The sequence below is a fragment of the Cygnus olor genome, chromosome 9, assembly GCF_009769625.2.
Source record: "Cygnus olor isolate bCygOlo1 chromosome 9, bCygOlo1.pri.v2, whole genome shotgun sequence".
In the NCBI taxonomy this organism is placed as follows: Eukaryota; Metazoa; Chordata; class Aves; order Anseriformes; family Anatidae; genus Cygnus; species Cygnus olor.
In genome coordinates this window covers 16679828-16706954 of record NC_049177.1, presented here as the reverse complement: position 1 = coordinate 16706954, position 27127 = coordinate 16679828, and the positions used below count along the sequence as shown (strand labels likewise).

Here is a 27127-nt window from a genome sequence, read left to right as displayed (position 1 = left end):
AACTAACGTGGCTCCTGTAACTGGCAGGGAGCAAACATCAAGGATGCCAAACTCACGTCTATTTCCCCAGCGGACTGTGGCTTGCTGAGGAGCTAAACTGATTTCCGAAGGCATTTGCATTCCTCTTGCCTCTTTGCGGGACTGATAGCAGAAATGTGAGGGAAACAGAACAGCTGAGGTCCACAGAGCCTCCCCTCGCTAGTCAGACCTTGTGAGGAACTGGATGACCAGTACACGGCAGTCACCCACGCAGGAAGCCAGGAACAGACTCAGTCCATCTTCATCACACATACCCATTAGACGTGGGTACACAAAGTCCACCTACACCTCCTGAAGCGAAACACTGGGAGAAGGTAGCACAGCTCCACTGCAAGAGCTCCCTTGAGATATAAGGGAAGGCGTCGTGCTCTGGGCTTATTCACTTATTTCGTATCCTTCACTGGCGACTCTTTTGGCTAGAGTTTCCAGGGCAAAGAGCTGGTAAAGAATCAGAAACCAAGGGACTTGACCCAGAGGCAGCTGGATGGGAGGCATTTCGAGCCACCTCTCAGGATTGAAAGCTGGTGTGCCTGCACTGCAGGAGAGAAAAGGGAGAGGAATTTACTTTCACAACTGTACATCAAGTCCCGTAGCCGAGGACTGAGAACACGCAGTTGGCAAAGAACTCTGTAGCAGTAAGAGGAAGGCACATGCATTGCACAAGGAAGTGCAGGTGACAGCTTTTGCTGCAGGACTGGAGCACTGTCACAGCCCTCTGCTCGAACAGCTCCCCTTCCCGCTCGCGGAAAGCCCCTCTCTTTCCACCATGGACTGAAGTCAAACACAGGAGCCAAACTACAGAGCTAGACCCAGAGGAAGGAATCAGTTGGCCCAAGGCAGAGCAAAACTTCAAACCTCCCACTACCAGGCAGCAAAGGTGTTTCGGCTCAGGAGACTGGGCTCAGCTACCGGCTTCGCCACAGATCTTTCCACGCAGACTTGGACAAAGACGAACTCCTGACAGTACGGGAAGAGAAATTCCCTGCCTCCCAGATGCGTCAGGGAGATTAGTCAGACCTTCTGATAATGTAACATCAAGAACCAAGCAAACAGTCACGTGAACAAGTGCTGTTGGACGACAAGCCTAAAGCAGCCTCAAAGCCAAGACTCCGAACTCTGACATTAAATCAGCATTTTTAATTTTTTTTTCTAAAATGTGCTTTGTTGCGACTTGCTGTTTCAATGCCAACCCCGTCCTCCCCCTTTAAAAAAAAACCCACACCTCGCCGAATCAGGTGCAAATCACCTGAAATTAGTCTGTAACAAATAAAATACACAAAACAAAGGCTGAAATGCTTTAGAATCACAACAATGTACAAAAAAAAAAAAAAGGGGGAGGAAAATACAACCTGAAAGTGTTCAAAATTCAGAAAGACTAGTCAAGTCCGTTGCTTCAGCAAGGGGATGCTGCTGCGACCCCTGCCAGTGGGTCCTGGGCCACCAGCCTGCCACAATGCTACACGGGCTCTCCTCCGTGCAGTCCGCTGTCACTAGCATCCAAGGAAGAGCAAACGCTTTGCCCTTTGAAGGTATCAACGGGGGAACAACTCACAAGCAGCTCTGGGAGGTCACATCACATTCAGAAGGAACAGTTTCTAGCATGCCCCTAACCGTCTGCAAGAAGGAAGGCTTGGAAGAGCAGCCTGCTTCCTCCTTGCTGCATTGATGCCTCGGAGACGCAGGCCAGCGCGTTAAATCTGCGAGAGCTTAAAGGGCTTCGTAAGGGCAGTAAACAGCCAGTTAAGTAAACAGCCCAGCACTGGATCTCATCTTCACAGAGCGAGGTAGTGTGAATTTCACCCCAGTTTAAAATAGACAGGGGCAGCGGAAAGGCTGAAGACTTCCACGTAAAGCAGCTCCTGGCCTAGAAACCTTTCTGCGCTCCCTCTGGGAATGAAAAGATCTGTGTGGATGGCCTCCTCGCTCCCAGCCTGGCTTTGGTAGCCACACTTCAACCCTGGGATTCAGACTCTCACCACGGAAGTTCTCCCAAGATCTGATTTAGTACAGCAGCCTCCTAAAGGTTAAGCAGCAATGAGACTGGCTGGGAGGGAGCAAAACTGTCCACAGATTATTTTTTTTTTATTTTTACTGCCCCTTTCGGCTAGTCCCTTTCTTTAGAAGTCCCTCTTTAAAGGACCAGAACAGGGACACCCTCAAAATGAACAGGGGCTGCACAGCGTAACTTAGCCAGGTGCTGCTCACAGGGAGCTGTATTCAAACAGGGCTTTTATTTGCCAGCCTGGAAGGGACTGGCCCAGAACCCACTGAAAAAAGGAGACGCAGGCCCTTTTTTGCTCCTCCTGCTGTCATTCCTAGATGAATGACATTTAGATGGTACGTTCTAGTGACGGCTGGAGACCAGCCCTTTGACTTTGGACATCTTCTTTGTGGGCTGCCTTTGTTCTGTGTGTGGAGGGCACTCTCGCTCTACCAGCTGCTGTTCCATCTCCTGTGCCGACGACGAGGCTGTAGCTTTTAATGTTTTCTTTATGTTTGTGACCTGGCCAAGAAGAGACAGTGAATCAGCACCTGCTTCTTCCTCCCCTCACAGTAGCAACTCTGTTCATAAACATGCTGAGAAACCCCTGGAGGTTACAAAAACAAAGACAAAGCCCTCTCCTACCACAAACACGCTCTGCATTTGAGTTTGTAACGGGTAACATTTTGCCCTCACTTAGAGCCAGCATTGTTAATAATCCGCACGGGACCCAGACAGGAAACAACTAGAGCTTTCTTACTACTTTTAAGAGACAACAATACAGTATTGCACCACCTTCCTGGTTGACTGACGGGAGCTACTACTGCCTCGGTGCAGAACGTAGGCACCTTACTATTACCCGAACTAGCAGGGACAAAGGAGGCTGAGAGATAAATTTACGCTCTGGACAGCACTGAGAAATAAAAAGGGAAAATGCCACTTGGCCTAGCAGGCTCTCTGAGCCACAGATATTTGCTAGAAGCTGGAACAGATCTTGGTCTGTGGGAGGTAGGAGTAATGCTTCTGCTACTCTGGCTGAAAACGAGAGATACAGCAACAGGCACTGTACTCTGTCCCATGAAACCCTGCAGGGCTCACCAGAAATACAATCAGCGAACATTAAAAACAAAACAATAACAGAAAAAAAAAAAAAAGGCCAAAACAAGTTTGGGAGTCAGGTGTGCCAACTCCAGGCCAAAGGCATCTGGCAAACCAAATGCACTATGGATGCCAGTCAAGCTGCCAAGCACAAACTGCTTCAGAAAGCAAACGTAAACCTACAGGGATGCAGCACTCTGCAAGAAATAAACTCTCAGCAAGTGTCTCGGGAGGACCATTTTCACCTTTACAGCTGTATTAGCCAAGATTTGTTCTCAGTAGTAAATACACATCAGCAGGGGCTAAAATCACAAGCCCGTGCTGCCATCTACCGACTCAGAAGCGAATGCAACCTAGAGCAGGAGCGCTCCCAGCCCGCGCTGCTGTAGCAATCCCTTTCTAGCCACTCGACACCAAAATACCCCGGAGGAAGATGCTGAGGGCACATTTTTGCAAAAGCAATGAGACTCGATACATATAACTACACTCTCAGATTTAGAAGAAAAGTGAAAATTTTCCTTCCTTCCACAAAAGGAACAGAATTGTATCCAAGCTTCGTGTTACAAGCACTCTTTCCCTAACAAATCAATCGAGGAACTATGGCTACTGCACCCACCTGGCCCATTGTTATAGAGGAAAGTTGCAACCTGCTCAGGGTGGGCAAATTTGATGCAGGTCTTTGTGGTGTTACTAGCACACGGAAACAGATGTGTATTTTTCCTGCCCTAGAACAGCACATCTGATTTGCATGATTGCTAGCCTACTTCAGAGAAGCCATAACCATTAACCAGGTGTTACCAGATTATCCAGTAAACAGAAACATTTAATGAAAAAGCACAGAGCAGTCTGAAATGACTGTACCCACCTCCATCTCTACCTGCTGCTGAGTTCGGTGATGGTTTTCTTTGTATTGGTTGGCTCTAAGTACTTGCTGCTCAATTCCTAAAAGAACTGCTTCACAACCGTCACACCTGCGAGACACAAACAATATCAGAGAGTATTTATGAGTTCTCACTGGAGCAGCTCAGTGATGCAGCCTGAAAAGTTAAAGTCACCTAAAAGTATAGGAAATCATTAAATTTATATTCCTGATATGACTAGAGTTCCAAAAAAGCTGCCAAGAAAAATCTTTGCTGTGTACTCGATGCATTTCACAGCATTCTTTAGCTAGTCCATGAGACTCTTACCTACCCATCAAAAACTCAGTGCAGGTTCACTGCGCCACCAACTTCCTTTTCAATCAGAATTACTGCTTGAAAAGGGGGTGCAAAACAACGCAATTTTAAAATTAAACACAAACTTCAGATTGAGAGAATCCCCCCAACTGTTAAGCATTCAAAAAGACACAAGTGCTTCTCCAACAGTGTTCCTAACTGGAGAGGACAGAAAGGGAATTGGCGGCGGGTTCGTTGTTACCTTCCAAACAACGCTGTAAGGTCTTAGAAGCTGCCAGAGTCCTCCCTCTGAGACGGGTTGGGGGGGGTGGATTAGAAAAGAAAAAGAAAAAAAAACAGAAAAAACAAAACAAAACAAAGAACCTGCACCACCACCACCCCAGGGCAGCATATTTACACAGCAGTTTAATTACTTTCCGTGCACCCATTACCGTAACAACTAGGCAGTGACTCCCAGTCAGCTCAGAACCTGCCACAGGCTGCACAGCCTACAGGGGAATTTCTTTGGGTGGGAAGGGAATCTACCAAAAAGATGACAAGCAACTTCTTAGCAAAGGTACAAAAAGAGAGTACCACAGCCCCAGTGTGACGGCTGCGTGCAGCCTGCATTTGCAGGGACAAAGAGAATGCAAACAAAGGCATCTAAAACTTCAAACGTGAAGACATCCCTCCTAAGAACTGTGATTCCCTACAGTTTGCCCATGCAGTTCTCATCACAGTGCAAAAGGCTGAAAAATAACGGACAGTTCTGTTTTCATTATCAAGTGTAACAGCAGAAAGGGGACTTCAGCTTGGCACAAGTGTTTGAAAAGGCCTTGACTCCTCACTAGGGTTCTGCCACGCAAAAGCCACAATGAGACCAGAATCTCAAGATATAGCATAGTTTGGCTTGAAGCATAACGCAAATTGAAATCTAGACGGGATCTTGGAAAATTTGCCCAACAGTCTCTTCCTCCAAGTGCCCACTTACAGCAGAAGACACCTGATTAACTAACATGATGAAATTGAGCCAGCACTTGAAACTTCAAGGAATGAGAAAAAACAAGACAAAGTGTACACAAGGAGCAAGCAAGGTAGAGACTGCCTCACCATTCCTGGAGCGTTTTGACAACGTTACTGATGTCCTTCTTCTGAATGTCTCTGCCGATGCAAAAATCCACCTCTAACACCTGGTTTCGTTGATCCAGTTTCCCCTGGATAATATCTGTATAAACCGCTTCAATAATCAGGTCTTCCAACTCCCTCAGATTCCTCATGTCCAGGTCCTTCAGCAACACGGAGTAGGGAATGCACTAAAACCAGCAAGCCCAAGAGTAAGTTAACAGTCCTCACCAGAACGAACAGCTAAGTCTCAAACAGAAACAGGGTTGGCAGAAGGTCAAGGCCCAAATGTTTATATCCTACACTTCAGCAGTGACTGATGGCGGCGATACAAATACCTGCTACTAGGCTATGCAATATTCTGACGCAGCTTGGGTAATTCCTGAAGCTTTGGCATAGCGCCTTCTGGAGGAAAAAGATAATGACACTGTAGAAGAAATTAAGATCGTTGATTAGCTTTTCCTCCAGAACAAAAAGTCAGTGCTTTTAAGAATGATTCTCCATCTCCAGCAGCGAAAGGAGCCATAAAAAGTTTCCCAGACCTTACCAACCAAATAATACGGCTGTTCAGACACCCCCATACCTCATCCCCAGAAGTCCATTAAGTTAACGTCCCAAATGCACCATGAGAACACTGCACGTTACAAGTCCTTTTCAAATTACAGTATTTTTTGTGAGTACTCATGCAGTCCAATACAACTGCGATGCTAAGAATTGATGCCATTTAAGAAAAAAAAAAAGTTTGCTATCATGCACAGCGTACTTTACCTTCATTCTGGAAGCCAGGCTTACAATTGTCAAGTGTTTCAGTTTGTTTTTCTGAGTTGCCGTTAATTCAGGCAGGTTATCTTTGTTTGCTGTTAACGTTAAAGAGACAAGATTCAGAACTTTCCTTCAAGAACTATAAAACGCAGGCTGCAAGACTACGGGCCACTTAAACTATGCTGAATCCTGAAAGACAGCTCCAGCTACTGGGGGTGCTGGTAAGCGGAGAGAGCTGCCACTGATGACACATTAGCACACTGAGAGAGAGAGAAGAAGTTTAAAAAACAAGTTGGCAATCCCATTCTTCTCTGCTTCTTTAGTAATTCTGATTTTGGAATCAGAATGTAATTCACATCTACGCGAGTGGTGTCCTGCCAAAACAACTGGTAAACGCTTTGTTTGATGACTTTGACCAAGTCATTTTTATTCATTAATGAGCTGACAGAATTAAATGCTTTTTGCTGTTCTGCTTGGAAAACATAGTTGGTTTTCTCTCTCTGAAGAGCTACAGAATTTACAGTTGGAAGTATAACGTACCAGACTGAGGAAGAGAGAAGAAACTATTAATCCAGATACTTACATGGCCTCACTGTCACTATGTTATATCCATGTGCCTTATGAATATTTAAAAACAGAAAGGAAACAGCCAGCTTTCCAAACCAAAGAAAGTCTTCAAAATACCTGCTTTAATGAAAATTAGTGTTTTGGTGCACTCGAGCTCTCCCAGCCATCCCACCTCGTTCAGTACCCTACCTTTTGACTACTTTTCCCCCTTTCCCTTTCTTCACTTGGAAAAGAAATGAATTATCACGTACTGGGATGCAAGACCCACACACAGCAAACACATCCTCTAATCGGTCACAGAATTCACGAGGGTCATGTTGCTCCACAGCCACTGGAATTATCAGCCCTTGCATTTCCTGATGCCACTTCTCCTTACTGGAACTGGATAGCTCACCCACCACAGTGATAGCCGGCACTATGACAGAATTATTTGTCACAGTCTATAACAGCCTGGATTAGGCTGCTACCCACCAATGAAGTACTAAATTATAGCAGAATTGAAGCATAAGAGCACAAGAGATGAAGCACATCCCGACAAATACTAAGATGATTCACACGTAGCCTCCTTCCGAAGATGCTTAAGAGTCATTATTCCAATTTCTGTTCTGGCAAAGGAATGTTTCGTTTTGTTTCAGCAATGCTGTCACAATAAAAGGTTATAAAAACCTATACGGTTTATAGGATAAATAACACAATCTTTTTTTTTCAAAGTTTTCTGCAACTTCCATAACCAGCGTCATCCAAATTTGAAACCAGATGTCTGAAATCAGAGGTAAGTGGCCCATAAACGTCATTGAATATTGCTACAGACCAATCCAATCCAGTGTTGCAGTCCAAGCCAAGCCAGTAAAATACCAGCCTCCAGCTTGGATCCTTCCTCCACTTTCTAGTAATTAAGAAGTGCATACAACCCAGTAACCCCCCAGAAATGATTCTTCCAAGCGAATTCTGTGCTTAAACATTTTCACCCAGCCACACTAGACCAGGTACCACAGAAAGCAAAAAATTGCCTCAGACAGTGCCAAAGGAAAACAGGCAGCAATCTTACCTACGTAGTCTGGGTACGTGCCGTATGCAAACAGGTTCAGCAGCTGGAAATAAGCAGCGTTAGTCCCTTCAGCAAGCTGGGTGGGAAGAAAAAAGAAATCCCATGGAACACAGTAACAGCCAACGTGACACTGGCAGGCAACTTCTCCAGAGTACATTTTAAGCCCACGTGTGACAAGTACTCCCGTGACAGCAATTACGCTCAGTTCTTATAGAGTTGGACCCTTTCTAAGGCCTCATGAGCAGCAACAAATTTCAGCAGTTTCAGAGTCAAGATGCTCCACCCATTTCTGTGTGACTGAACTTCAATATAGTTTGGACTACTAACTGCTTTGTGCAGCATCTGAGGAGGTAAAGAAAAAAGCAGCTCGGTTGTAGCTGACGTCTGACAGGGCCAGCTCTTCTCATCATGTACGAAGCACGCAGACAGTGGTGTTGGTTGGTTAAGCATCCTCGCTATTAGCAGGAAACCTAAGAAAGTTTATCTGCAGAACCACAAAAAACTTCAAAGCAAGCTAAAAACGTTCTAAGCTAAGTGCATTTGGAAGTAATATTAGCGTTCGCAAACAAACACTTCACTGGAATAACTGCAGCACTAATCCATGATTTTTATTGAGTCTTTTGTGTGCATGTTCTGCTTGTTTTTTTTGTTTGTTTGTTTTTTAAATGCAATTTGCTACACACAGGTCAGGGGAAAAACATAATTGCAACTCGATGCTAGATAACCAGAGAGGCATTTTTAGACATACCTAAGAGCCTATTTGGAAAGTCAAACTTGCTGCATGCCATGTTGTTGCACCTGCAGAGATACTCAACCTAGAATCCCCTACTGTAGCAGAGGGGGGTGCTGGCATGGCATTCTCTGTAAAAGCCCTGGAACTTACTTTCCACCTTGGTTTGAAATGGTTTAGATTTGGTTACCGCCCAGGCCTGATACACTAGACATCTGTTCACGAAGATTTTTGGAGAGCTCTGAGGCTCTGCTTTCCAGGACAATGAAGAAATAGAAAGACATTTTGTTGTTGGCTGGATAGGTGCCTTCTTAAGATCGTTACTGGGCTGCTGCCAGATTTTTGCTTTACTAGCAATCGCATTGAGGTAGTAAAGCTTTATATAGGTATTTTTTTTAACATCTAAATTTATACAGGCAAAACCAACGTCAATCTCATACCCAAACATCTCAGAATCGAGGTTAAGTTACATCAGGCCTCTCCTGGCACAGAAATTTCACAAGCATAGGCTGTCTATGCAAACTTCAGGGGACCCGTTGTAGTGGGAGTGCAGAAGGAACATTAGTATAGAAACTCATCTCTTACCTCTTGCACATTTGCTAACTCCAACAGCTCTCCGAAGACATAAACCCCAGGGGCCTCCAGCACTTGGTTTATAAGAGCAGTCAGAGCTGAGCCACTTGTACCTTTGGCTAGTAAAATAAACTGCTCTAGAAGATTGCAGGACGGTTTCTGTTCTCCTGCCATTCTAGGTTTTTCAATCTGTCAATAAAAGAAAACGGTATTAATTCACGATCTCCTCTCTGCTATATTCTGTCTGACCGTGAAGCAGAAGGTGTGCGCCGCATGGTAACGTTTCAGTGTCAGCTGAGCCGGCTTTTCCTTTGGCATTCAGAGGGTAGGCCAGGAACCCTACAGGCTCAAATTCTGATCCATCTGGGAAGCAAAAACAATTCAGACAATATCTGAGCAAAATTTCTGCAGACTGGCCAGTTCCCTCAAGAACCATTCATGGTAGTAGGAAAAGAGTTTAGATTTCACCCTGTTTTCAGGCCTTTCCCTTCCACTGATGCCGTCAAGTAAAGCCAACTGCAGAAGTTGTGTTATCAGAGATGATATCATTATGTTTACTACAGGCCACCTAGGACTTCCTCCTTCCCAAAACTCATTACACAGCTTCTAAACAGCAACTGACTATTCACTTTGAAGAATTCACCTACCTTGTAGGCCTGCATATCGCACCTTTCCCTTTGACATCAGCATAGACAAAGCATGAGTACATAATTCATACTGCTTTCCTCAGCCTAAAAGGAGAAAATAGCCGTGGCCTGTAAGTGGCTTACTAGCCTACATTACACAGTTACAGTGTTTTGGGTTAACTGTAAAGCTTCAGTGATAAAAATACCCTTTCTACAAAGGCTCTATTTAAGTCCCTGTAGAGGGAGGTCTTTGTCTTTTACTGTTCCCTCACATTTCTGGCGTGCACACTGTCTCCCAGCACCAACATGTTGCTTGAAATATAGAACACTATTTATAAACAACTGAAACAAACTCATTTTTATAAACAACTAAGAAAAACTTTGGAAGCATATTATTCAGTCACCAAACAAAGAACTTAGCAGATAAGGGTTTTTTCATGTTACATTTACGTAAAATAATTCTCGTGCATAGGTGGAAACCTTTACTCTGGTGAAGAAAATCAGACACCAGAGAACCTGTGTCTCATTCAGCCTGACCCCTGGGACCACATCTGCGCCCAGAGAGGGTGCTACTGTCACACAGGTGTTTGCCTTGCTTTGCCATGCCTAAGCAAATGAAGGCTTTTGAAAGCAATGCAGCCAGCTTCACTTATTACTCAGCTCCTGAAAAAAGTTTACTCCACTCCATCACACCTCTCAGTATAACCGGTTAAAACCCGAGAGGGCAATTTTTTGTGCTTTCCACACAAAGATCTTTAGACTCTCAGTTTAAGGTCTCTTTGGGATTATTTTCATCAAAGACACATATAGTGACTGAGCAGTACCTCAGTTTCTCATTGAGAACCCCCCGTAACACTCAGTTTGACTTCCTAACACGCCTGGGGGTACACCAGCACCACTCGCCCCGCTCACAGACGAGGAAATACGTGCAGAGGACAGCAATTCTCTCAAGATCATGCACGAAGCGACTGAGCGGCGATGAAACCCACACCTCACAGTCTCCAAGCCTTCCCTCCCAGCCAACCCTGCCCACACCGGTGTGTAAGATCGCGGAGGAGAGGCTTTACCCGCACCATACAAAGAACGGCACGCCAGCTCTCTGCCCCCCTCTAAGCCTCCCCTCAGCCCGCCGTGCCTCCGGGCGGCCCTCCCGGCTCTCCCCACCGCCCTACCTGACAGGAACCACGGCAGCACCGGCGGGCGGCGCCGTGAGGGGGCAGCCCCGGCCCCACCGGGCACCCACGGCGCCTTCTCCCCCCGCCTCACCGCAGCCCTTCCGAAGCACGGCGGCAAGCGGCCCCCTCCCGGCCCCACAACCCCGCGTCCCCCGTGCCCCCGCCGCCGGGCTGGCTTTCCCCCGGGCCCCGTTCGCGTCTGTCCCTCCGTCCCCCGGCGTTACCTCGCCGCCGCGGCCTCCCCTCCTGCCTCCCTCCCGCCCTGCGGCCCCCGGCGCCGTGCCCGCCGCGCCTCAGGCCGCCATGATGGCGGCGCCGGTGTCCCCCGCGCCGCTCCTTCCCCCGGACCGCGCGGCCGCGCACCGAGCGTTCCGCCCTCAGGCGGCCTCAGCGCCGAGCCCGGTGCTGAAAAGCCCTTTGCCCGCCGGTGGGCTCGGGGTGCCTGTCAGAGCCGCCCTAAAAACGCTTCTGGTAGCCCACGAGCTGTGGACTGTGGCTGGCGGGAGACCCCCGGCGTGGAGAGAGGCAGGCGGCAGCCCCTGTGGAGGATTTACCTCACGCGGGGTGATGAAGTGTCCCGAGCGGGATCCTAAATCACCGTGGCCTCTGCCGCCAGATTTGCTTCTTCCTACTGTTACCCCGTCCCACCGCACATCTCGCCTCGTGCTCCCATCCCCATCCAGCAAGCAGAACCTAGCATGGCCACAAGCACGCCGTGCAGTGGGGCACCACGGTGTCAGCCCCACACTGCCTCGCACCCCCTCATCTGTGTAACACTAGGCTGTGATTAACGTGCACGGCTGGTACACACTCATTTAATGGGGTGGGGTGAGGCTGGTTGGCCTTGTGGCATCCCTAAGAGCATGGGGTGTCAAACCGTCCCTAGTGCTAGCTGTGCTGGGTCTCCTTGAGCTATGACGCCGCGATCCCTAAAACCAAACGCCTCCTCTCGGGCTCCACCGCTTCCTGAAAAACTGCTTAATTACAAGCAAGCAAAGTTTCTGGCTCCGAGGGCACAGCAGGTGTTGGGGTGTGACGTGCTGTGGCATCGTCTCGGGGTTTTTGCACTCCGGGGTGACCTGTGCGCGGGGCTGGCATTTCAAAGCCATGTTTTAGCGTGCTCTTTGTTCTGACGGCACGGCAGCGTGGGTCCATTTTACACTTACAGGTTCCATTCATTTTTTTGAATCTGTGCATATGCCACAGCCTTCAGAGCGGATTAAATCTTCCATTTTATGGCATGAACCAGACAATGCCCGAGAAGCTGAAACGGGGCCATTAGCGGCGATAAACAATTGAGCAGTTGTGTTGGGCAGGACAATGGAGGCTGCCAGCTGAGCCATTGACTGCCCCTCCAGCCAGTCCTCCTGGGGAGCGAATGGAAAAATGCCAAAAAGATGGGGTGAAGGATCACAAGGTGCTAGAAGTGGTTTTAGACTCTCTAGACAAGTCGTCTGTGTGAGTGACAAACCGAAACACAGAGCTCAGCCTGTGCTGTGGGGAGTGGGGGGAGCAGGGAGGCAGCTGGAGGAGCTGAGATCCTCTCCAGGACACAGACCAGGAGCCAAAAGACTCTGGGGAGGAGGGAGAAGAGCTGGGGTGGGAACGAGAGGGCTTTGGGGGTTGTTACCCTTCCCAAAATCTGTACACTCGTCTGTGCCATGCTGTGAATAAAGCGTGCCTCTGTTTAAAATTCTTTAGCGAAGTACAAAGTGCTTCTGGCTTTCAGTCAGCCAGTCCCTGAAGATCAAACCGTGGACTAGCATGGCCAGGAGCGGGGAGCTTTCAGGGAACAAACATCAGAAGCTATTAGGGAAACTGACAGGGCTTAGCCTGCGTCTCGGAGCCATCCACAGCTGGTCCCTGGGGTCCCATCTTCCCGAGAAGGGGTGACAGGCAAGCAGAGAGATGCAAGTGTTGGGATGCTGTTGTGACACTCTGGGCTTCGAAGCAAATTGGATGTAAAAAACTAGGCCCTGCACAGCAAGGGAACTCAGCCAGGGCTATAACAAGCCATTCAGTAATTTGCTTAAGCTACACTTAGATCTCATCTGCACAGGGAGGGAGAAATACCTCTTAAATCACATCCGAAACAGGCCCTCCACCACGGTTCGTGTTACCCCACAGGTACACTGGCACAGTTGCCCTGGGAGAGAAGCGCGTCACTTCATTTGTCTGAAGAGCTGTTCAAGCCGAAATCCAGGGCTGATGCAGACATGGAAACGTGTAATAGCGAGCTATTTCCCATGGATCATTTTTGCAACCTCTTGCTGGAGCCCACAGATAAAAATCAACCAACTACTACTGAGCCCTGCTGCATTAGCCCCTTTTAGGTCATCCAGGAGGATCTTTTTGTCAGGCTGTTGTGACATCTCCTGGCTGCTACCAGCCAGCCTGGCTGGCTGAAGTGGACTTTGGAGGATAGCATCAGTTAAGCTCAGCTTCTGGGATGGATTTTTTTTTAAATAAAATAAAAATATGAGTATGCCCAGCTGTCTCGTCTCCTTTTAAACTGCTATTGCAACCTCTTGCTCCACCCACGCAGCTTTCCGCATGCAGGGAGATGTTAATCCATTTTATCTTTTAATGTTAGCATTATCTCTTCACTCGCCCCGTCTCTTCCCCTTGTGATTCTATAATCTAGGTCCCTTTTAGGCAGCAGATAATTTCACCTTGTTTCCTTGTGTTGCCTGAGAAAAGAAACCATAAATCCAGAGTAATGTCTCCAGGCAGTGGGGTCATGGAGCCCCAGAGAGACTTTGAGATCATTTCTCTCAGTCAGGAAACAATGCACGAGCCTGTAAAGTCACCTGTAAGGGACAGAGACGGGGAAGGCTGGGATTACAGCGCAGTGACAGCCCTCTGTCCCACAGCTCAGTCACACTGAGCTCGGCATCTGGTTCTTCAGGCTTTTGAGTGCCCGACCTCCAGCTGCTCATCCTGCCCCCGTCTGCACCCTGCTGCCAGGCAGGCGGCGCCAGCTTTGCCCCTCCTCGGTGTGCACCTCCCTGCGCCCCAGGGCACGATTCTGGAGCTGGCTCTTCTCCCCTGAAATCCCAATTTTGATGTGTCACCGGCAAGAAAGTTCACACCCAGTGTCACCAAGGTGAGGGCTGATAGTGAAAGCAGGTACTTTTGTGTTTCTTAACCTTTCTCTCACCTTTCATAAATAAGGTGGTTTAAATCAAAAAAGAGGTACCTTAGGATAACATAGGAGCTTATCAATAGCCCATATAACACACGTTATATTAAGAAATCATGCAGTAGGCTAGATTTATCTGCCAGGATTAGGATCTGATTCCTAAAATGTCCACTAATTTTACTTCCCAACCAACTTAAAGCAAAATATCAACTGCTGGCACCACAGCCATGTTAGAGCAGGAACATCTACATGTGACCAAGTGGGGTAAGCTGGGATACATAAATGCTAACGCAGCCTTGGATGTGGTTTCACTCCCCATCCATGTGTGCTTTCACCATACTTCACCCATTTATTCTCTCCTGCCAGGTTTCCAGCACCTCAACTGCCAGCACACATCTGCAGAGGAAGGGGTGATGGGAGCACCGAAGACTTGCTGAAGACACTGTCAAGCTCTCCACTTTTCCCAGGATCCGGGGAGTAAGCTGCTAGCTGGACTCTCATCTCTCACCTTGGCCAGGCTGGGGGCGATGTGTATCTGGATGGTGGCCGATACGCAGCTGTACAACCCCTTCCATTGAGTGTGGGGTGGGAGAAGGCCCCAGCTTACAAATCCATCTGTCAGTTATGCTGGAGAAACACCAGCTCTTTTATCAGCACCTTGGGAGGACGGCAGTTCCAGCACTCTGGGGAGGCAGACGGCAGGCTGGAAGCATCCTCTCACCTGCAACGACAGCTTGGGAACTGCGACACCTGCCAGCTCCGTGTGCTTGGGATGGAAAAGCAAAGGTGAGGTTTTCAGAACAAAGTCATGCAAAAGGATAGCGAGACTTGCTGCGTAGCTTTCTCACAAGTGGATCGGAAAGCTGACGTGCTATTTGCGTTAATGCAGACTGAGGATTTTGAGAGGCGAGAACTCGGCGCTTCTGTCACCCTCTGAGTTACGGTGTCCCATGTAGCGCCGCTGCACGGGCCGGGAGCTGTCCCAAGATCTCCAAGCTTCATCCGTCAGTTCTTCCAGGAGCTCAAACCGGAGCGATGCCGACTGCCCAGCCCGTACCTCCCCACACAGCCTGATGGAAACTGGGATTTGACCCCAAAACACAAAAAGACCCCAACTGCGCCCTGTGGGGCTCCCGCCCTGTGCCCTCAGGGGCTGACGGAGCCCCTCGCTGCCCAGCTCCGTCGCCTCGAGGGCGAGGTTGGGGCACCCAAGCCCCAGCTGCCCGGTGTCCCCTCACACCCCGCCGCCTCCTTCCCAACGAGGAGCCCGGCCCCGGGGCCGCGCTAACGCCCCGCGCCCGGCCAAGTTTGTCCCACGTCGCCTCCCGTCCCCGCCCCGCCGCCGGGCCCGGCCGCGCCGCGCTCCTTAACGCCCGCTGCGCAGCCGCCCTTGACCGAGAGAGGGGAGGGGGGGAGGGGGGAAGCCGCGGGAGCGCGCTCTGATTGGCCAACCCACCTGTCAGCAAAGGGCGGCGGCGGCCACTGATTGGCCGGCTGGGCTGGGCGGGAGGCGGGGCGGAGGGAGGCGGCCGGGGTTGGTTGCGGCGGGCGGTGGCGGGTGCGAGGGAGCGGAGGGAGGGGGGAGGAGGGGCGGGGGGCCCTGAGGCGCCGCTGTCACCGCCGCCGCCGCCGCCGCCTCCTGCCCGCCCGCCCGCCCGGCCAGGCCCGGCCCGGCCCGGCCCCGGCCCGCGCAGCCCCCTCCGCCCGCGGCGGGACCATGTCGGCCACGGACGAGCGGGCCAAGGAGATCCTGCGGGGCTTCAAGCTGTATCCGCCCGGCTGAGGGGGGCGGGTGGGGAACGGGGAAGGGGGGGGGGGGGCGGCGTGAGGGAAGGGGGGAGGGGTTGTCATGGAAACGGCCCCCCTCCCGGGGGGGGATTGTGCCCGATGGGGTCCCCCTCCCACACACCGGGGTCCCCTCCCCATGGAAGCGGCTGCCCGTGGTGGGGGGGTGGCCTCAGGGCCCGGGCCTGGTGGGTGGGAGCCGGGAGGGGACTTGGGGGGGGGGGGATGGAGGGGGATGAGGGGGGTCCCCGCCAGGGTGGGGGCACACAGGCAGAAAGGCCGAAGCCCCCCCCCCCCGGTGCTCCCGGGGTGCCCCTGCAGGAGCTGAGGGGCTGCTCACCGGGGTCCCTGCTTCAGCTGGGGGCAGCTGGGCAGCTGCAGGAGGAGCCCAGCCCTTCCCCTGGGTCCTCTGCTGCTCGGGGTCCTCTCCTCGGAAAGGCCGTACCCAGTCTGCTCGTCCCGAAGCGGCTCCTTCCCGGTGGTGTGGTGAGGTACCGGCGCATGCTGCCCTGGCCACGGTTGGCTGTACGCGTAGCGATGCCGTCAGATGCCTTTCCCTGCAGGTTATTTGAAAACTTTTTGCATCGGGGCTTGCAAAAGGTTTGTTTTGCATGTTAGCCGAACGCGGGGTTAAGGGCGATCAAAGGAGATAGAGCCGAGCTCGGAAGAGAAATGAGAGCCTGCGTGCACCTTTCCAAGCCAGGGTAAAAGTAGAGAAAGGCTCAGTGTAAAGGCCCACGTGCAACCTGAGGGTGGGAGAAATGTGCTGCATAAAACTACTATAGCAGATTCTTCTAGGCTTGAAAGACAGGTGCAAGAATGACCTTTAAGCACAGGGAAACTTCTTTTTTTTTTTAGTGGAAAGGACAGAAGTGAACTGAATACCCTCTTGATCTGACGCTGTTATTCCTGAACAGATTTCTGGCCAATGAAACGTTCATGATCTCCATGCCAGCTGTAGCACAATCTGAATTTCTAGGCTGGATTTAGCAGGACAGCTACTATCAAACTATAAGCAGATGCTTTTCTTAACTTATGAATCACTGTCCCCTCCCCCAGCTTTTAGTACTGCATCTGGTTCCTTTGCTTCTGCGCTAGCAATATTGACAGCTCTCTTTATTTATGAAGATGTAATATTTCAGCTGTCAAAACGTTATTTAAGAGCCTTTTGTGCAGGCAATTAGAAAAAGCATAAGCTTCTGACAAGACCAGACTAAGCTTCTGGTAGAAATGAGAAGGGTTTGTAAAGTTAACTCCAGGGAGCAAACTTTTAAGTGTTTTTCACTTGCATTTTTCTATTGCGTTTGCTGGATAGCACAATTTAGGTGAAGGCTTTTGTCCAAGTTTGGATGAAATAATTCATTTTGTTTGTTGCCTTAAGTAGAAAATACTCTTTGACCTTTAAGAGGGACATGGTTGTACAAGCCTAAGGTAAACTTCTGTTGTCTCAAGCAGCTGTAGCACAGGCAAGGAGCTTTAGCAGAAATACTCTGCTGAATGACAAGTTTAGTCTTCCTTTGTTTGTCCCAGCAAAACACCAATGCCAATTTTACCTTTGATAAGACATTTTAGGCTACAAAAGCCTTGACTGTGCTTCTCCAAAAACATGCAAGGGTACTTTGATAGCTCAGGTCACTGCCTGCCACAAGCACCGCGCAGCACGAAGTCTGCGAAACAAGAAAGTTTCTTTACACGTTTTATAAATGGAATTTAATAAGTTAGAGTAATTGATCATCATCTATATACGCCATTAGTTGATCAGAAAAGCGGCCGAACGTTCCTCATTTATGAGAGCCTTGAGACACTGCACCATCCCCGCAGGAAGCCATCTATACCCAGATGTGGCTGTGTTTTCCGTAAGGCAGCCATCAGCAAAGTGTTCCACTTCCTTTTCTAAGAAGAGTGCATATTCTAGAGCTTTGCATTTTAAAGAGATGCTTTATCTTCTACCCGCTCTACTGCTGTGTGCGCTGATTTAATTTGCTTGATAAAAAGGGAAGAGAAACATGGTCTGAGAAGCTGTTACATTTATGCTTGGAGTACTTGAAAATTTTCTCCTCCCCTCCCAGGAGAGAGAAGCTCAGCTCCAACCTAAGCACACCCTGCAAACTTGGCACCTCAAAGTGAACTCGCTTTTAGCACCAGAAAGCAGCAGAGTTGTGCCTAGGGTATGGGTATGTTACATTCCTTGTGTGGCAGGATCTGTTGGTGGAGTCGAAAGCATCACTGAAGGAAGTTTTCCGGAACACTTTACTGTAAGAACTGCCAGTTCAGCTGGAAGTGAAGCTCATATTGAGTAATCGAAGCTTCCTCAAACAACTCCTATTTATTTGTTGTTCCTGAGAACGAGCTAACTACAGGCTTTCCAGCTGATTGGGACATGCTGCTGTGGAAATTAAATTATAGCCCAAATCCACCCTCTGACTTGAACGCAGAGGTATGCTTTCCTTCCTCTATGACACTAGTGCAGAAGCATGTTGTGGCTAGCGTCCTCAAAATCAGGGCAGAAATATTTATTCCCTCTTCTCATGGATTTTGCTAGTTTTTTTTTAAAAAATGAAAGCCAAAGTAAAAATATTTAATGTTTGCAGGCAGATGAGGGTGCTTATATTTTATTACACTAAGCATTTCTATGGCACTAGTTAGAAAATTGAACTGACAGTCCAGTGTTACAGTAAAAGATGGAAAGCAGCCAGCAAGAACTTTTATAGCTCGTCACTTCTTGAGACAATATTTGTTAACAGTTTACAGGTGTGTTCATCAACTCAGTGTTCTGAGGGCACTCCACTGAACAGCAGTGCTTATACTTAAAATATGAAAATATTTACAGGTAGTCTAGCAGTCTGAGAATGCAGACTGATTGTTTGGCCAGAAATAATAGCAGTTCAGTTGGTAATTAAAGATGCTTTCCTATGGGATAATAGCCAAGTCTCATTTCTGCAAGTACTTATGCACAACTGGTCCTGTAATTTCAAATGCATCTAGTTTGACTATGCTTTTTCCCCCAGAAGCTGAGACAGTTACACCGTCAAGTTATAGACTAGCATTTTACTTGAACCTTACTTAACCTTTCAACACACTCTTCAGGTTTAATTCTCTTATTTTAGCTTTAGAGTTCAGATGTTAGCTACATACATTTTGTAGTACATACCTTCATGTACATACCAAAAGTATTTCTCCCCAGCAGTCAAAACCTTGCATTGAGAAGTTTTTTGATGGCTTCCCCACCAGCCCCCTTAATTTGTATGTTGCCTGTTTATATTTGTTGTGATATATACTAGCACGTGTTTTTCTTCCAATGCCTTATGTTCACTAGAATGAGAACATTGTAGACAGTTACTCTATTTTAATCCGGTTAGCAAGCATTTGTGCATTTTTAATATCAGACCATCTATGCTGCAAATGAGAAATATCTGGTTGTGGTTTGCAAGAACAGATTCACATCCAGCTCTTCAGGAAGGAGTGCATAAGGAAGCTGAACTTCGGTGCCTCAAATGTTTCTGCCAGATCAGCAAGGAAGAAAAAGTTCATACAAGCCAGCTGGGTCTCGTAGCACAGAGAAGGTACTAAGTCTAGCCTCTCGAAATATGAGTAAGCACATCCATTTCCTGTTCTAAATCTTACAGTTCAAGCAAGGTATCACCTATTTTATTTGCTCCTGAACAGAGCAGTCCCAGCAGACTTGGACCTCCATAGTGTTAATTGCTGTGTAGACATTTGTCAGTTTAAGGTAGATTTCTCTGTGAACTTCCATTTAAGGCTACACAGCATATCTTGCCGTATTTCAGGAGTCTCCTGGAACTAATTAATATGGTGAACAGAAGCATGAAGAGAACATTAATTGCTGGTCAGAATTATGGAGTTATGAAGCTAATATTTGTGGTCAATATAAGCATAGACTAGTAGCTCAGGCATTCAAGCACTTGTAAGCAAGTCTCTTCAGACATTAGAGGCTCTCCTACTTTCTGAAACCCCTGAGGTTTCCTGTGCAGTGTCTTCTCATCTTGCAGAGCTTCTTCCAGTCCTCCTCTTGACATTATTTTTCCATCTAGGAAATCAATTCAGCAGGACATTAATGTTTTGGAAAGATGGATGAAGCTGGAATAAGGGTATAGTTAGAAAGAGACTTTCTATGCAAGACATTACTCTGCAGGCAAGACTTCTGTTTCCAACTTCTACCTCATTTCTGCCATATACACAAAAACTAATCAGTGACAGCCTTGCCTATCAGTTCCTGGAGCAGTCACTAGACTAGTTTGATGCAGCATTCAGAGGTTGACAAATGCAAACCAAAGTTCTATCAAATAGAGTTTCTAACCTATTTTTGTTAGGTTACTATACCTTTGACTGTGTATTCACATAAAATATTTATTGCAGTATTTACAAGACTTAACAAGGTGGCAGCTTTAACTGGCTTAAAAAAATTCCCCTTTTGAGGCTTCCTGTCTGTGCTTCCTCAGATCTTGGTTTAGACTTCCTACAATTGAATAGAAAGATGAATCACCAAATTCATGGGTTAAATGGAGACACTGACCAGCTAAAAGAAGGAACAGCACTCCCCAGAAGCTAGGAAATATACTCAGGGAGCCAAAGCAGAACATGAATCTAGCTTGCACCAACACAATTTTAAAACATTCTAGAAAACACGAGCTTGAGCTCCCCACTTGCATTTCTGGCTTATGAAAAACTGGAAGAGTCCTTCCCATCGAAGGCATGGAGTTTATTTACATAATCTGGAAAAATCGGTCTTCCATTATCACTTTTGCTGTCTACAAGCCTCGGGGTGTGCTAGAAGCAAGAGTGGTAGATGTTTCCCAGTTCACACTAACTGGGAAACAACTTCAAACACTGGCAGAATCAAGATATTTGTTTCAAGAAGGTCAGAGGTTCACTCAGAACCTTTAGCCATGTTGTGCTTGGTATTTAAGTGTCACTGTGGTCAAGGTATCTTCACTATATCAGAATTGTCTCCAGCATTTGATGATCTGCAGTTCTGGTAGACTAAACACATGACAGGTTCTTCACATTTCTTATGCGTAGGTCATGAGGCATATCTGCAAGTGATGCAGGAGCAACTTTACCAGGCTTGGTTTTACCTGCCTACTTCCTCAACACCAAAAAACTTCACGCTCCCCCTAATTCACTTCACTTTCATTGAAAAAAAAAATCAACAGAGCCTATAGGAAGAACAGCAAGCTATGTTATTTAAACATTACTATTTGAAAGAGTTACAGTCAGCTTTCTGCCTTTCAGATTTAGTGCAGCCCTATTGTAGTGTTGAAAGCAGTGCTTTGTGCCCTGGACAGAAGAAGGGTAGAAGAGAGCTGGGAGCTCAGCAATCACAGGAAACGAATGAGTTGCCACAGTGTGTATCTTAACTAGGACTAATTTAAGAGTACAATTCAATATTGAATTTAATGTTTATCTTTAGTCAGCAATATTTTAACACCTTGTTAGAATTTTATTTCTATTATTTGTCCTTTCACCTCTCCAAAGTTTACTCATCCACTGTTTCACCAGAACTGTAGTTTTTATTTTACTTCCTTATTTAATGCCAACCTAATACAGTACCATTAAGAACTCAGTTGTCATAGGCAAGTTTATTTTCCCTTGTTTCTTTATGAGATCATTATAAAGTCTCAGCTACTCTGTACATCCTTTAAAGTCATTGGTACCTTATGCTTCAGCCATTATTACAGTACTTGGATTTCCTCACAGCAGAAGATAATAATTTAATCCATTAAGTGAGAATGGATAGAGCTCCTCCACCCTCCTCCCCACCCCATCTTCACAGCCAACACAGGAAAAAAGCCATACTTACAGCTGTAGATAATAGAGAAGGCATCTAAAATGCCTCATGTTAAACAAGTTCTGTGCACAGTAACCTGTTTTATTTTTTGAATGCAAGCATCTGATGCATGTCCTGTGCATTTCCAATTAATAGTTTTCTGTTAACTAAAGCAGTTTTAGAATGGAAGCCAATTCAACTTGCTCTTCTCAGAGTTTCACACATCTCAGAATTTTAGTTGATCTGGAAACAATGTCAGGAGTCAGAACTTCACATGATCACATGAAGTTAGAGAGATAGCAGGCCACTGTACTCTGACTTCTGTGAAGTATGTAATATATAAGCCTCTTCTATTTCCCTCTCTCTAAGCTGGGGAATTAAAGCAGCTTCAAATTTGAGCTCAGACCCTCCATTAAAGAGGGAATCAAAGTGCCATTTACATCTAGTCAGTCAAACTTTGTATAGAAGCATGAAGACTAATTGCTAGGTACCCATGTTCTCTGCTTGTTACCTATACTTAATAATCTATTAAGTGCCAAATACTGAATGTTGTCTTTCTATGTGTCAGGACAGCAAGATTTGCCCATCAAAAAGTTAGTTCCGTAGGCACGTGGAAGGTAGCTTTTACACACCTGTTGCTCACACACCCTAAGGAACAGATTAATGTATACACACTTGATGTGCAAGAAACTACAATAGTGAATATTGAATAAAAAAATCTGCATTCTCAGAGGTTACCTTTTTGTCTTGAGTGCATTATGAGCATCCCCAGAAGTTGTTCAGGATCTCTGTAGTACCACTCCCTCAACAGTGTTAAAGACTAGAAAGCATCTGAGGGGACATCTGTGTGCGCACACACCAGGCATTAAAGTTTCCAAGTCTGTTTGACATAATATCTAAGAAAGCACAGCAGGACTGTTTGAAAGGCTCCATCCAGAAGATATCAAGAGAACCTCAGTTACTGTCAGAATGACAGCAACAAATCTCAGCTGCATGTTGCTGGATCCCTGTTGACAGCCAGGATTTTTCAGTTGTAATTATGAACATGAAATTCTATTATAAGATTTTTCCTGAACTAAATTCTCATTGTGACACATAAATCCAGAAGAGATGTAAGGGAAACAATATGCTAATCCAGCCACGTGTGAACCTTTGAGTTATGTTCATGACCAGAAAAAAATAGCAGGCCTAGGTGCAGGGCAAGAGCAAGAAGAGTCATTTTCACATTGTGAGGCTTTGGAATATCAATACACAAAAACATCCTTTTAGATTTATCCACTCCTGGCGAGAAAGGCTTACTTAACTAACTTGGAGCAACATTGTCTTGTGCAAGACAGAATGAGAGTAGGGGACTTTACTTAGTAATTCTATAGAGGAGTATTTATATGGGTCAGTCTGTACACTTTGTAGCATATACTATACTTTGTAGCAAGTCAGAAGGTCATTTGGTACATAAAACAGCTGATGTTATTTTTCCCTGCTATTTACTGTATCAAGGAAATAGGAAGATCTTGCGCTTTAATCAATGTATACTGCACCTAAGCAGCCTGTCCCTCTGCCTCTTTCCTCCTCACTTCATGCAACTTGATTTAAGCCTTTGCAGAAGGAAGGTTACATCTGCTTGGATCCAGGAAACCCATCTGATGGGTTATCAAGCATGGCTGACACTTCTAGTCAGGGACAGACTGCTGGGCAAGCAGAGGGTTAACTTCAAGTCACTTTGGTTTGGAAAGTCAAAGGCAATTCTATTTTAGGAGACTGAAAAACTGGCTATTCGCATCACCTTCAGTTGTTTCTTTGTATGAAAAAGCACTTACAGATGCCTCACTAAGGATGAGCACGTTTTCTGTTCATTTGTTGGCATGGACTGTTGCTAGCTTTGTGCTTGGAGTGCCGCAGCACCTCAGCCCTTCTTGCAGGAAAAGAGAGGGAGAAGCACTGTCCCATTAGCGTACCACCACATGGTGGAATGAACCAGCCCGTCTGAAAATTGGGCACCAAGAAATACCTACAGGGTGCTCTAGATATACTTTAAACATTTGGCTTCCAATGTCTGTCTTTAGGGCAGACTTTGGTGCATTAGAATACCAGCCTGTCAATCTAGCCAAGCTTAAGACTTGGCTGGTTCTCTAGTAAAGCTACTGTCTCTCCCAGAACCTGGGATGATAGAAAAAAATCTTTCTAATTGTAATTTCACATGAACCTAATTAGCTTTAAAGTGATGTTTTAAAGAGTTCGGTCTAGGAAACGGCATGGTTTTATTGCTTCTGAGGAAATAAGACATCTGAGAGTTATCTGCCCTTGTATTCTTTATGTGAGCTTCTGTCACAGCAGCTGTGCAGTCAGATTACTGTTCCCAGCTGCTCGTTACCCATTTCAGATTTACTAGGTGAGCTGCTCAGAAGAGCACTACCACCTCTTGGTTCAGTGTGAGGGAGGCACACTAGCTTAGACAGCTTAAGGAGCAGAGACCTGTGTTAGGCGAGTGGATCAGGTTAGCACTTTTACAACAGCTCGGCTCTTAGATTTGATGGAGAAAGTAGCAAGGGGCTGGGGAGGGCTGTGAGCAGCAGGCATCTTTTCAACCAACTGCTGCTGCCATCAGCTGTCAGCACTCCCTGCCTCCCTCTTGCTCCAGAGAAGCTTGTTCTCAGCACAGCCTCCTGCTGTCTTCTCCAGCACTCAGCTCTGCCTCACCTGATGAGGTTTCTCACCTCACACTAGCTCTGCAAGGGTAACTAGGCATGGCAATCCTAACATCTTAGATTAGCACTGTGGGCCAAACATTTTAATATCACATTTAAGAGAAGTAAGCGTAGACTTAGAGAAGTGCATTTTAGATTCGTCTTTTCTTCCCCCTCATTCTGTGCAAGGGGTCTTTATCAGTAGTGCTGTGGGACAAGTTACTGCCTGGTCACCAACAGGATCTGGGGCCAGAAATGCCATTAGAAACTCACCTTTTCCACACCTCTCATAATGAGAGAGACATAAGAAGCCACTGGCTGAAGTTTTCATTTGAATTCCAGCATGTGCTAGAGCACAAAGACACTGGTATGGGCCCAAACCAGCATTTTAGTGAGCAAATACACATTTTTTTGAATTACTCTTTCTAGAAAGAAGGAGAAAAGCCAGCAGGTTTCCAAATCCAGTTTGGGCTGCTCATTTGTGGCATCCTAGGTAGTTCACAAGGGGTTATTACAGCTACACTGTCACAATAAAAACACAGTGTTTAAGCAGCTCCAGGAAGGAATTGTTTTTATGTGTTTCCCCCTTGTGGGGCCTTCAAAGGCCACTGCATTGTATTTGTATAATAACAACCATAAGTTCAGCTTCGAAGCATTTATCTTTTTTAGAAAGAAAGAAATAAAAGATTTCCTTGGCCCTACTAGCATCTTCCATTCTACCATTGAAGTAAGTTCTTTAGAGCTTTAAGCTCTAAAAGTCACAACAAGTGAGAATTAAGAGCATCTTCTTTTTAAAGTAGCCAGAGCTAAAGCACTATTTGCAAAATAAAAACAGAGGTTCCCCAAGGAAAGCTGTAAGCTTACCTCTTCAATGCTCAGCTCCTCAGAGAAAATAAAGCCTCTCTTCTTGCCCCACCACAACCTCCTTCTCACAGCCCATATAAAGCAGAAGCAAGGCATTAACCAGAGCACTGCAGAGCAAGCCCCTCCTGTTTCAAGGTCTCCAGCCATACTGCCTTTAGCAAGGCCTCTTCCTCGTTTAAATACAGGCCTGCCGGAGGCCAGGTGAAAATGTTTCACACCGTTCGTGACAGCCTCTTGCACTTGTTTCACTGATAAAACAGCAGCTGCTTGTTTCCTGCTGAAGCATGGGAAGTGTCATTGCTTCATAACCTTGTGTGCACAAGTCCTGGGTTTGCCAGTTCTGAAACAGTGAATGATGCAGAGACGAGGTTGAAAAGGGTGTGCAAATAAATAAAGGCTATATTTTAATCTAGACACGCCTGTGAAGGCTGCAGATAATGCTGATTGTAACATTTTTTTGATTTTTTTGTATATAACTTTGCGATATTACCATTCCCCCTAATAAAAATGCTAGAAGTTACACATTTTGAAACAACAAAATAATTTTTTTGAAGCATAATATTTGTATCAGCTGTGCGGAAGTCTAGCTTCTCAATATCTACATTGTTATTCATTAATTATTAATAACTGCATCGAAACAATCCACTTGTAAACTACAGCTGATTGTATTGGTGTGGTGTTCTTTTGTCACAGCAGAAGTCACATATTCCATTGTTTCAGCTGAAAAACATATCAATAGATTTTGATTAAAACTTTAAAAACTGATCTCAACTACTCTGAAAAATTAACGTCTAGCTATAAGCTTGTTAACAAATTAATACGGAAGTCTTAGTATAAACTTAGCTATAGGTTTTCTTGACAATGAAAGCTATAGGAACTGCTGGGAAACAATAGAGAAATAATAATGGGAAATAACATTGCTTTGTTTTCATTTCAGTAGAGATTTCGGTACCTCTGCAGTTATGTTTTTCATCCGAATTCCACCCCGTGCTAGAGCAGAAAGCTGCAGGTTTGGGCCCCGACCTTCTGTCTTAGAGAGGTTCCCTGGTGTCAGACTTGAGGGTTTGCATCAGCATAGTTCACATCTGTAGAAGCTGAGCGTGGAGCTCATATATATGTTCAAGTACAACATTCAGAACCAAATATTAATCTTGTGCCTACTCTGAACTGTTTTGGAACTGGAATTTTTACTTACAATTTCAGAGTAGTGCTTTTTTAAACAACTTACTTTACTCTCTTCTCAGACTGCCATGCGTCCTAACGCTGTGTAAATTGTTGGGATGGTTAAATTGTCTAATCCACTAATCCACACTGCAAAATTCAGCACTCGTCATATTCTCATAGGTTCCTAAAAAAGCACCGTAATTCTGACAGGAAGTCCTTGGTTTTGAGAGTTCTGCCTCAATCTGTGTAAATCCCCCTTTATTCCTCCCCTCTGCCTCTGCTTTCAGTGGCCTCTGGTCCATTTACAAGATTAGACTCCTCATGCAGCTGCCACTCATTCCCTCTCGACTGTATTTTCAGGGTTTTTTTAGATTCTCCACTTGGTCTGTATGCGCCGAGTTTTCCTCCCTTTCTCAGAAGAGACAAGATAATGAACTTGTTTTTCTTGACTAATCTCAGTCCTGTCAGTTGTAAGTGGAAAACCAAAAAATTGTTTGATCTATATTGCAGCGTGCGGTCTTGCCATTAAGCTTATTCACTGCTTTCGCTTGTAAATAACTTGCTCGTGTGCCGTGTAGCAGCGGGTGATTTTATACCCTGTGCTTTCAATACCACGTATCCTGAAACGAGTCGTCAGCTCCTTGTTGGCGGAGCAGCCTCAGATCGTGTCAGCAGAAATCGGTCATGGCTCTGAGAAATCACAGCACCAAACCAGCAGGGGAGGGAGAACTTTTTAAAAGATTCCCCAAAATAGTGTTTTTGGTGTCTTGCACAGGACTCCAAAGGGAAAACTGCTTTTGTGGCTCAGATCTGTGACCTGCTTTC

The 27127-nt window shown here is 46.4% G+C and overlaps 2 protein-coding genes across 7 annotated transcripts in view; one reads left to right on the top strand and one right to left on the bottom strand.

Moving 5' to 3' along the window:
* Positions 1 to 1154: 1154 nt before the first annotated feature.
* On the bottom strand, positions 1155 to 25226 carry COPS7B (COP9 signalosome subunit 7B). Of its 6 annotated transcripts, XM_040567855.1 has the most exons (8): positions 25139 to 25226; positions 16251 to 16359; positions 9087 to 9266; positions 7772 to 7847; positions 6163 to 6251; positions 5383 to 5585; positions 3984 to 4089; positions 1155 to 2542 (listed from the first exon to the last, which is right to left on the bottom strand). In XM_040567855.1, exons 3-8 carry the CDS (start codon positions 9246 to 9248, stop codon positions 2384 to 2386), a joined length of 795 nt encoding a protein of 264 aa, XP_040423789.1. In that variant the 5' UTR covers positions 9249 to 9266; positions 16251 to 16359; positions 25139 to 25226; the 3' UTR covers positions 1155 to 2383. The 6 variants fall into 6 exon arrangements, with proteins under 6 accessions (XP_040423789.1, XP_040423784.1, XP_040423787.1 ...); XM_040567850.1 differs by lacking the exon at positions 25139 to 25226 and having other exon boundaries at positions 16251 to 16420; XM_040567853.1 differs by lacking the exons at positions 16251 to 16359; positions 25139 to 25226 and adding an exon at positions 16143 to 16249 and having other exon boundaries at positions 9087 to 9263.
* PDE6D (phosphodiesterase 6D) overlaps positions 15647 to 27127 on the top strand; it is a 37006-nt gene continuing 25525 nt past the window's right edge. The window contains exon 1 of the mRNA XM_040567856.1: positions 15647 to 15784. Within this exon, the coding sequence (XP_040423790.1) occupies positions 15735 to 15784 (50 nt within the window). The 5' untranslated portion in view covers positions 15647 to 15734. The remainder of the gene's footprint in view (positions 15785 to 27127) is intronic.

Excerpts from the sequence above, each read along its gene's own strand:
- COPS7B (XM_040567850.1), bottom strand. The coding sequence starts at position 16,415 with ATGCAAAACAAACCTTTTGCAAGCCCCGATGCAAAAAGTTTTCAAATA. Across the intron at positions 6,252-7,771 it reads CACGTACCCAGACTACGTAG|CAAACAAAGATAACCTGCCT; the intron begins GTAAGATTGCTG and ends TAACGTTAACAG. Across the intron at positions 4,090-5,382 it reads GTCAAAACGCTCCAGGAATG|GTGTGACGGTTGTGAAGCAG; the intron begins GTGAGGCAGTCT and ends TGTGTCTCGCAG.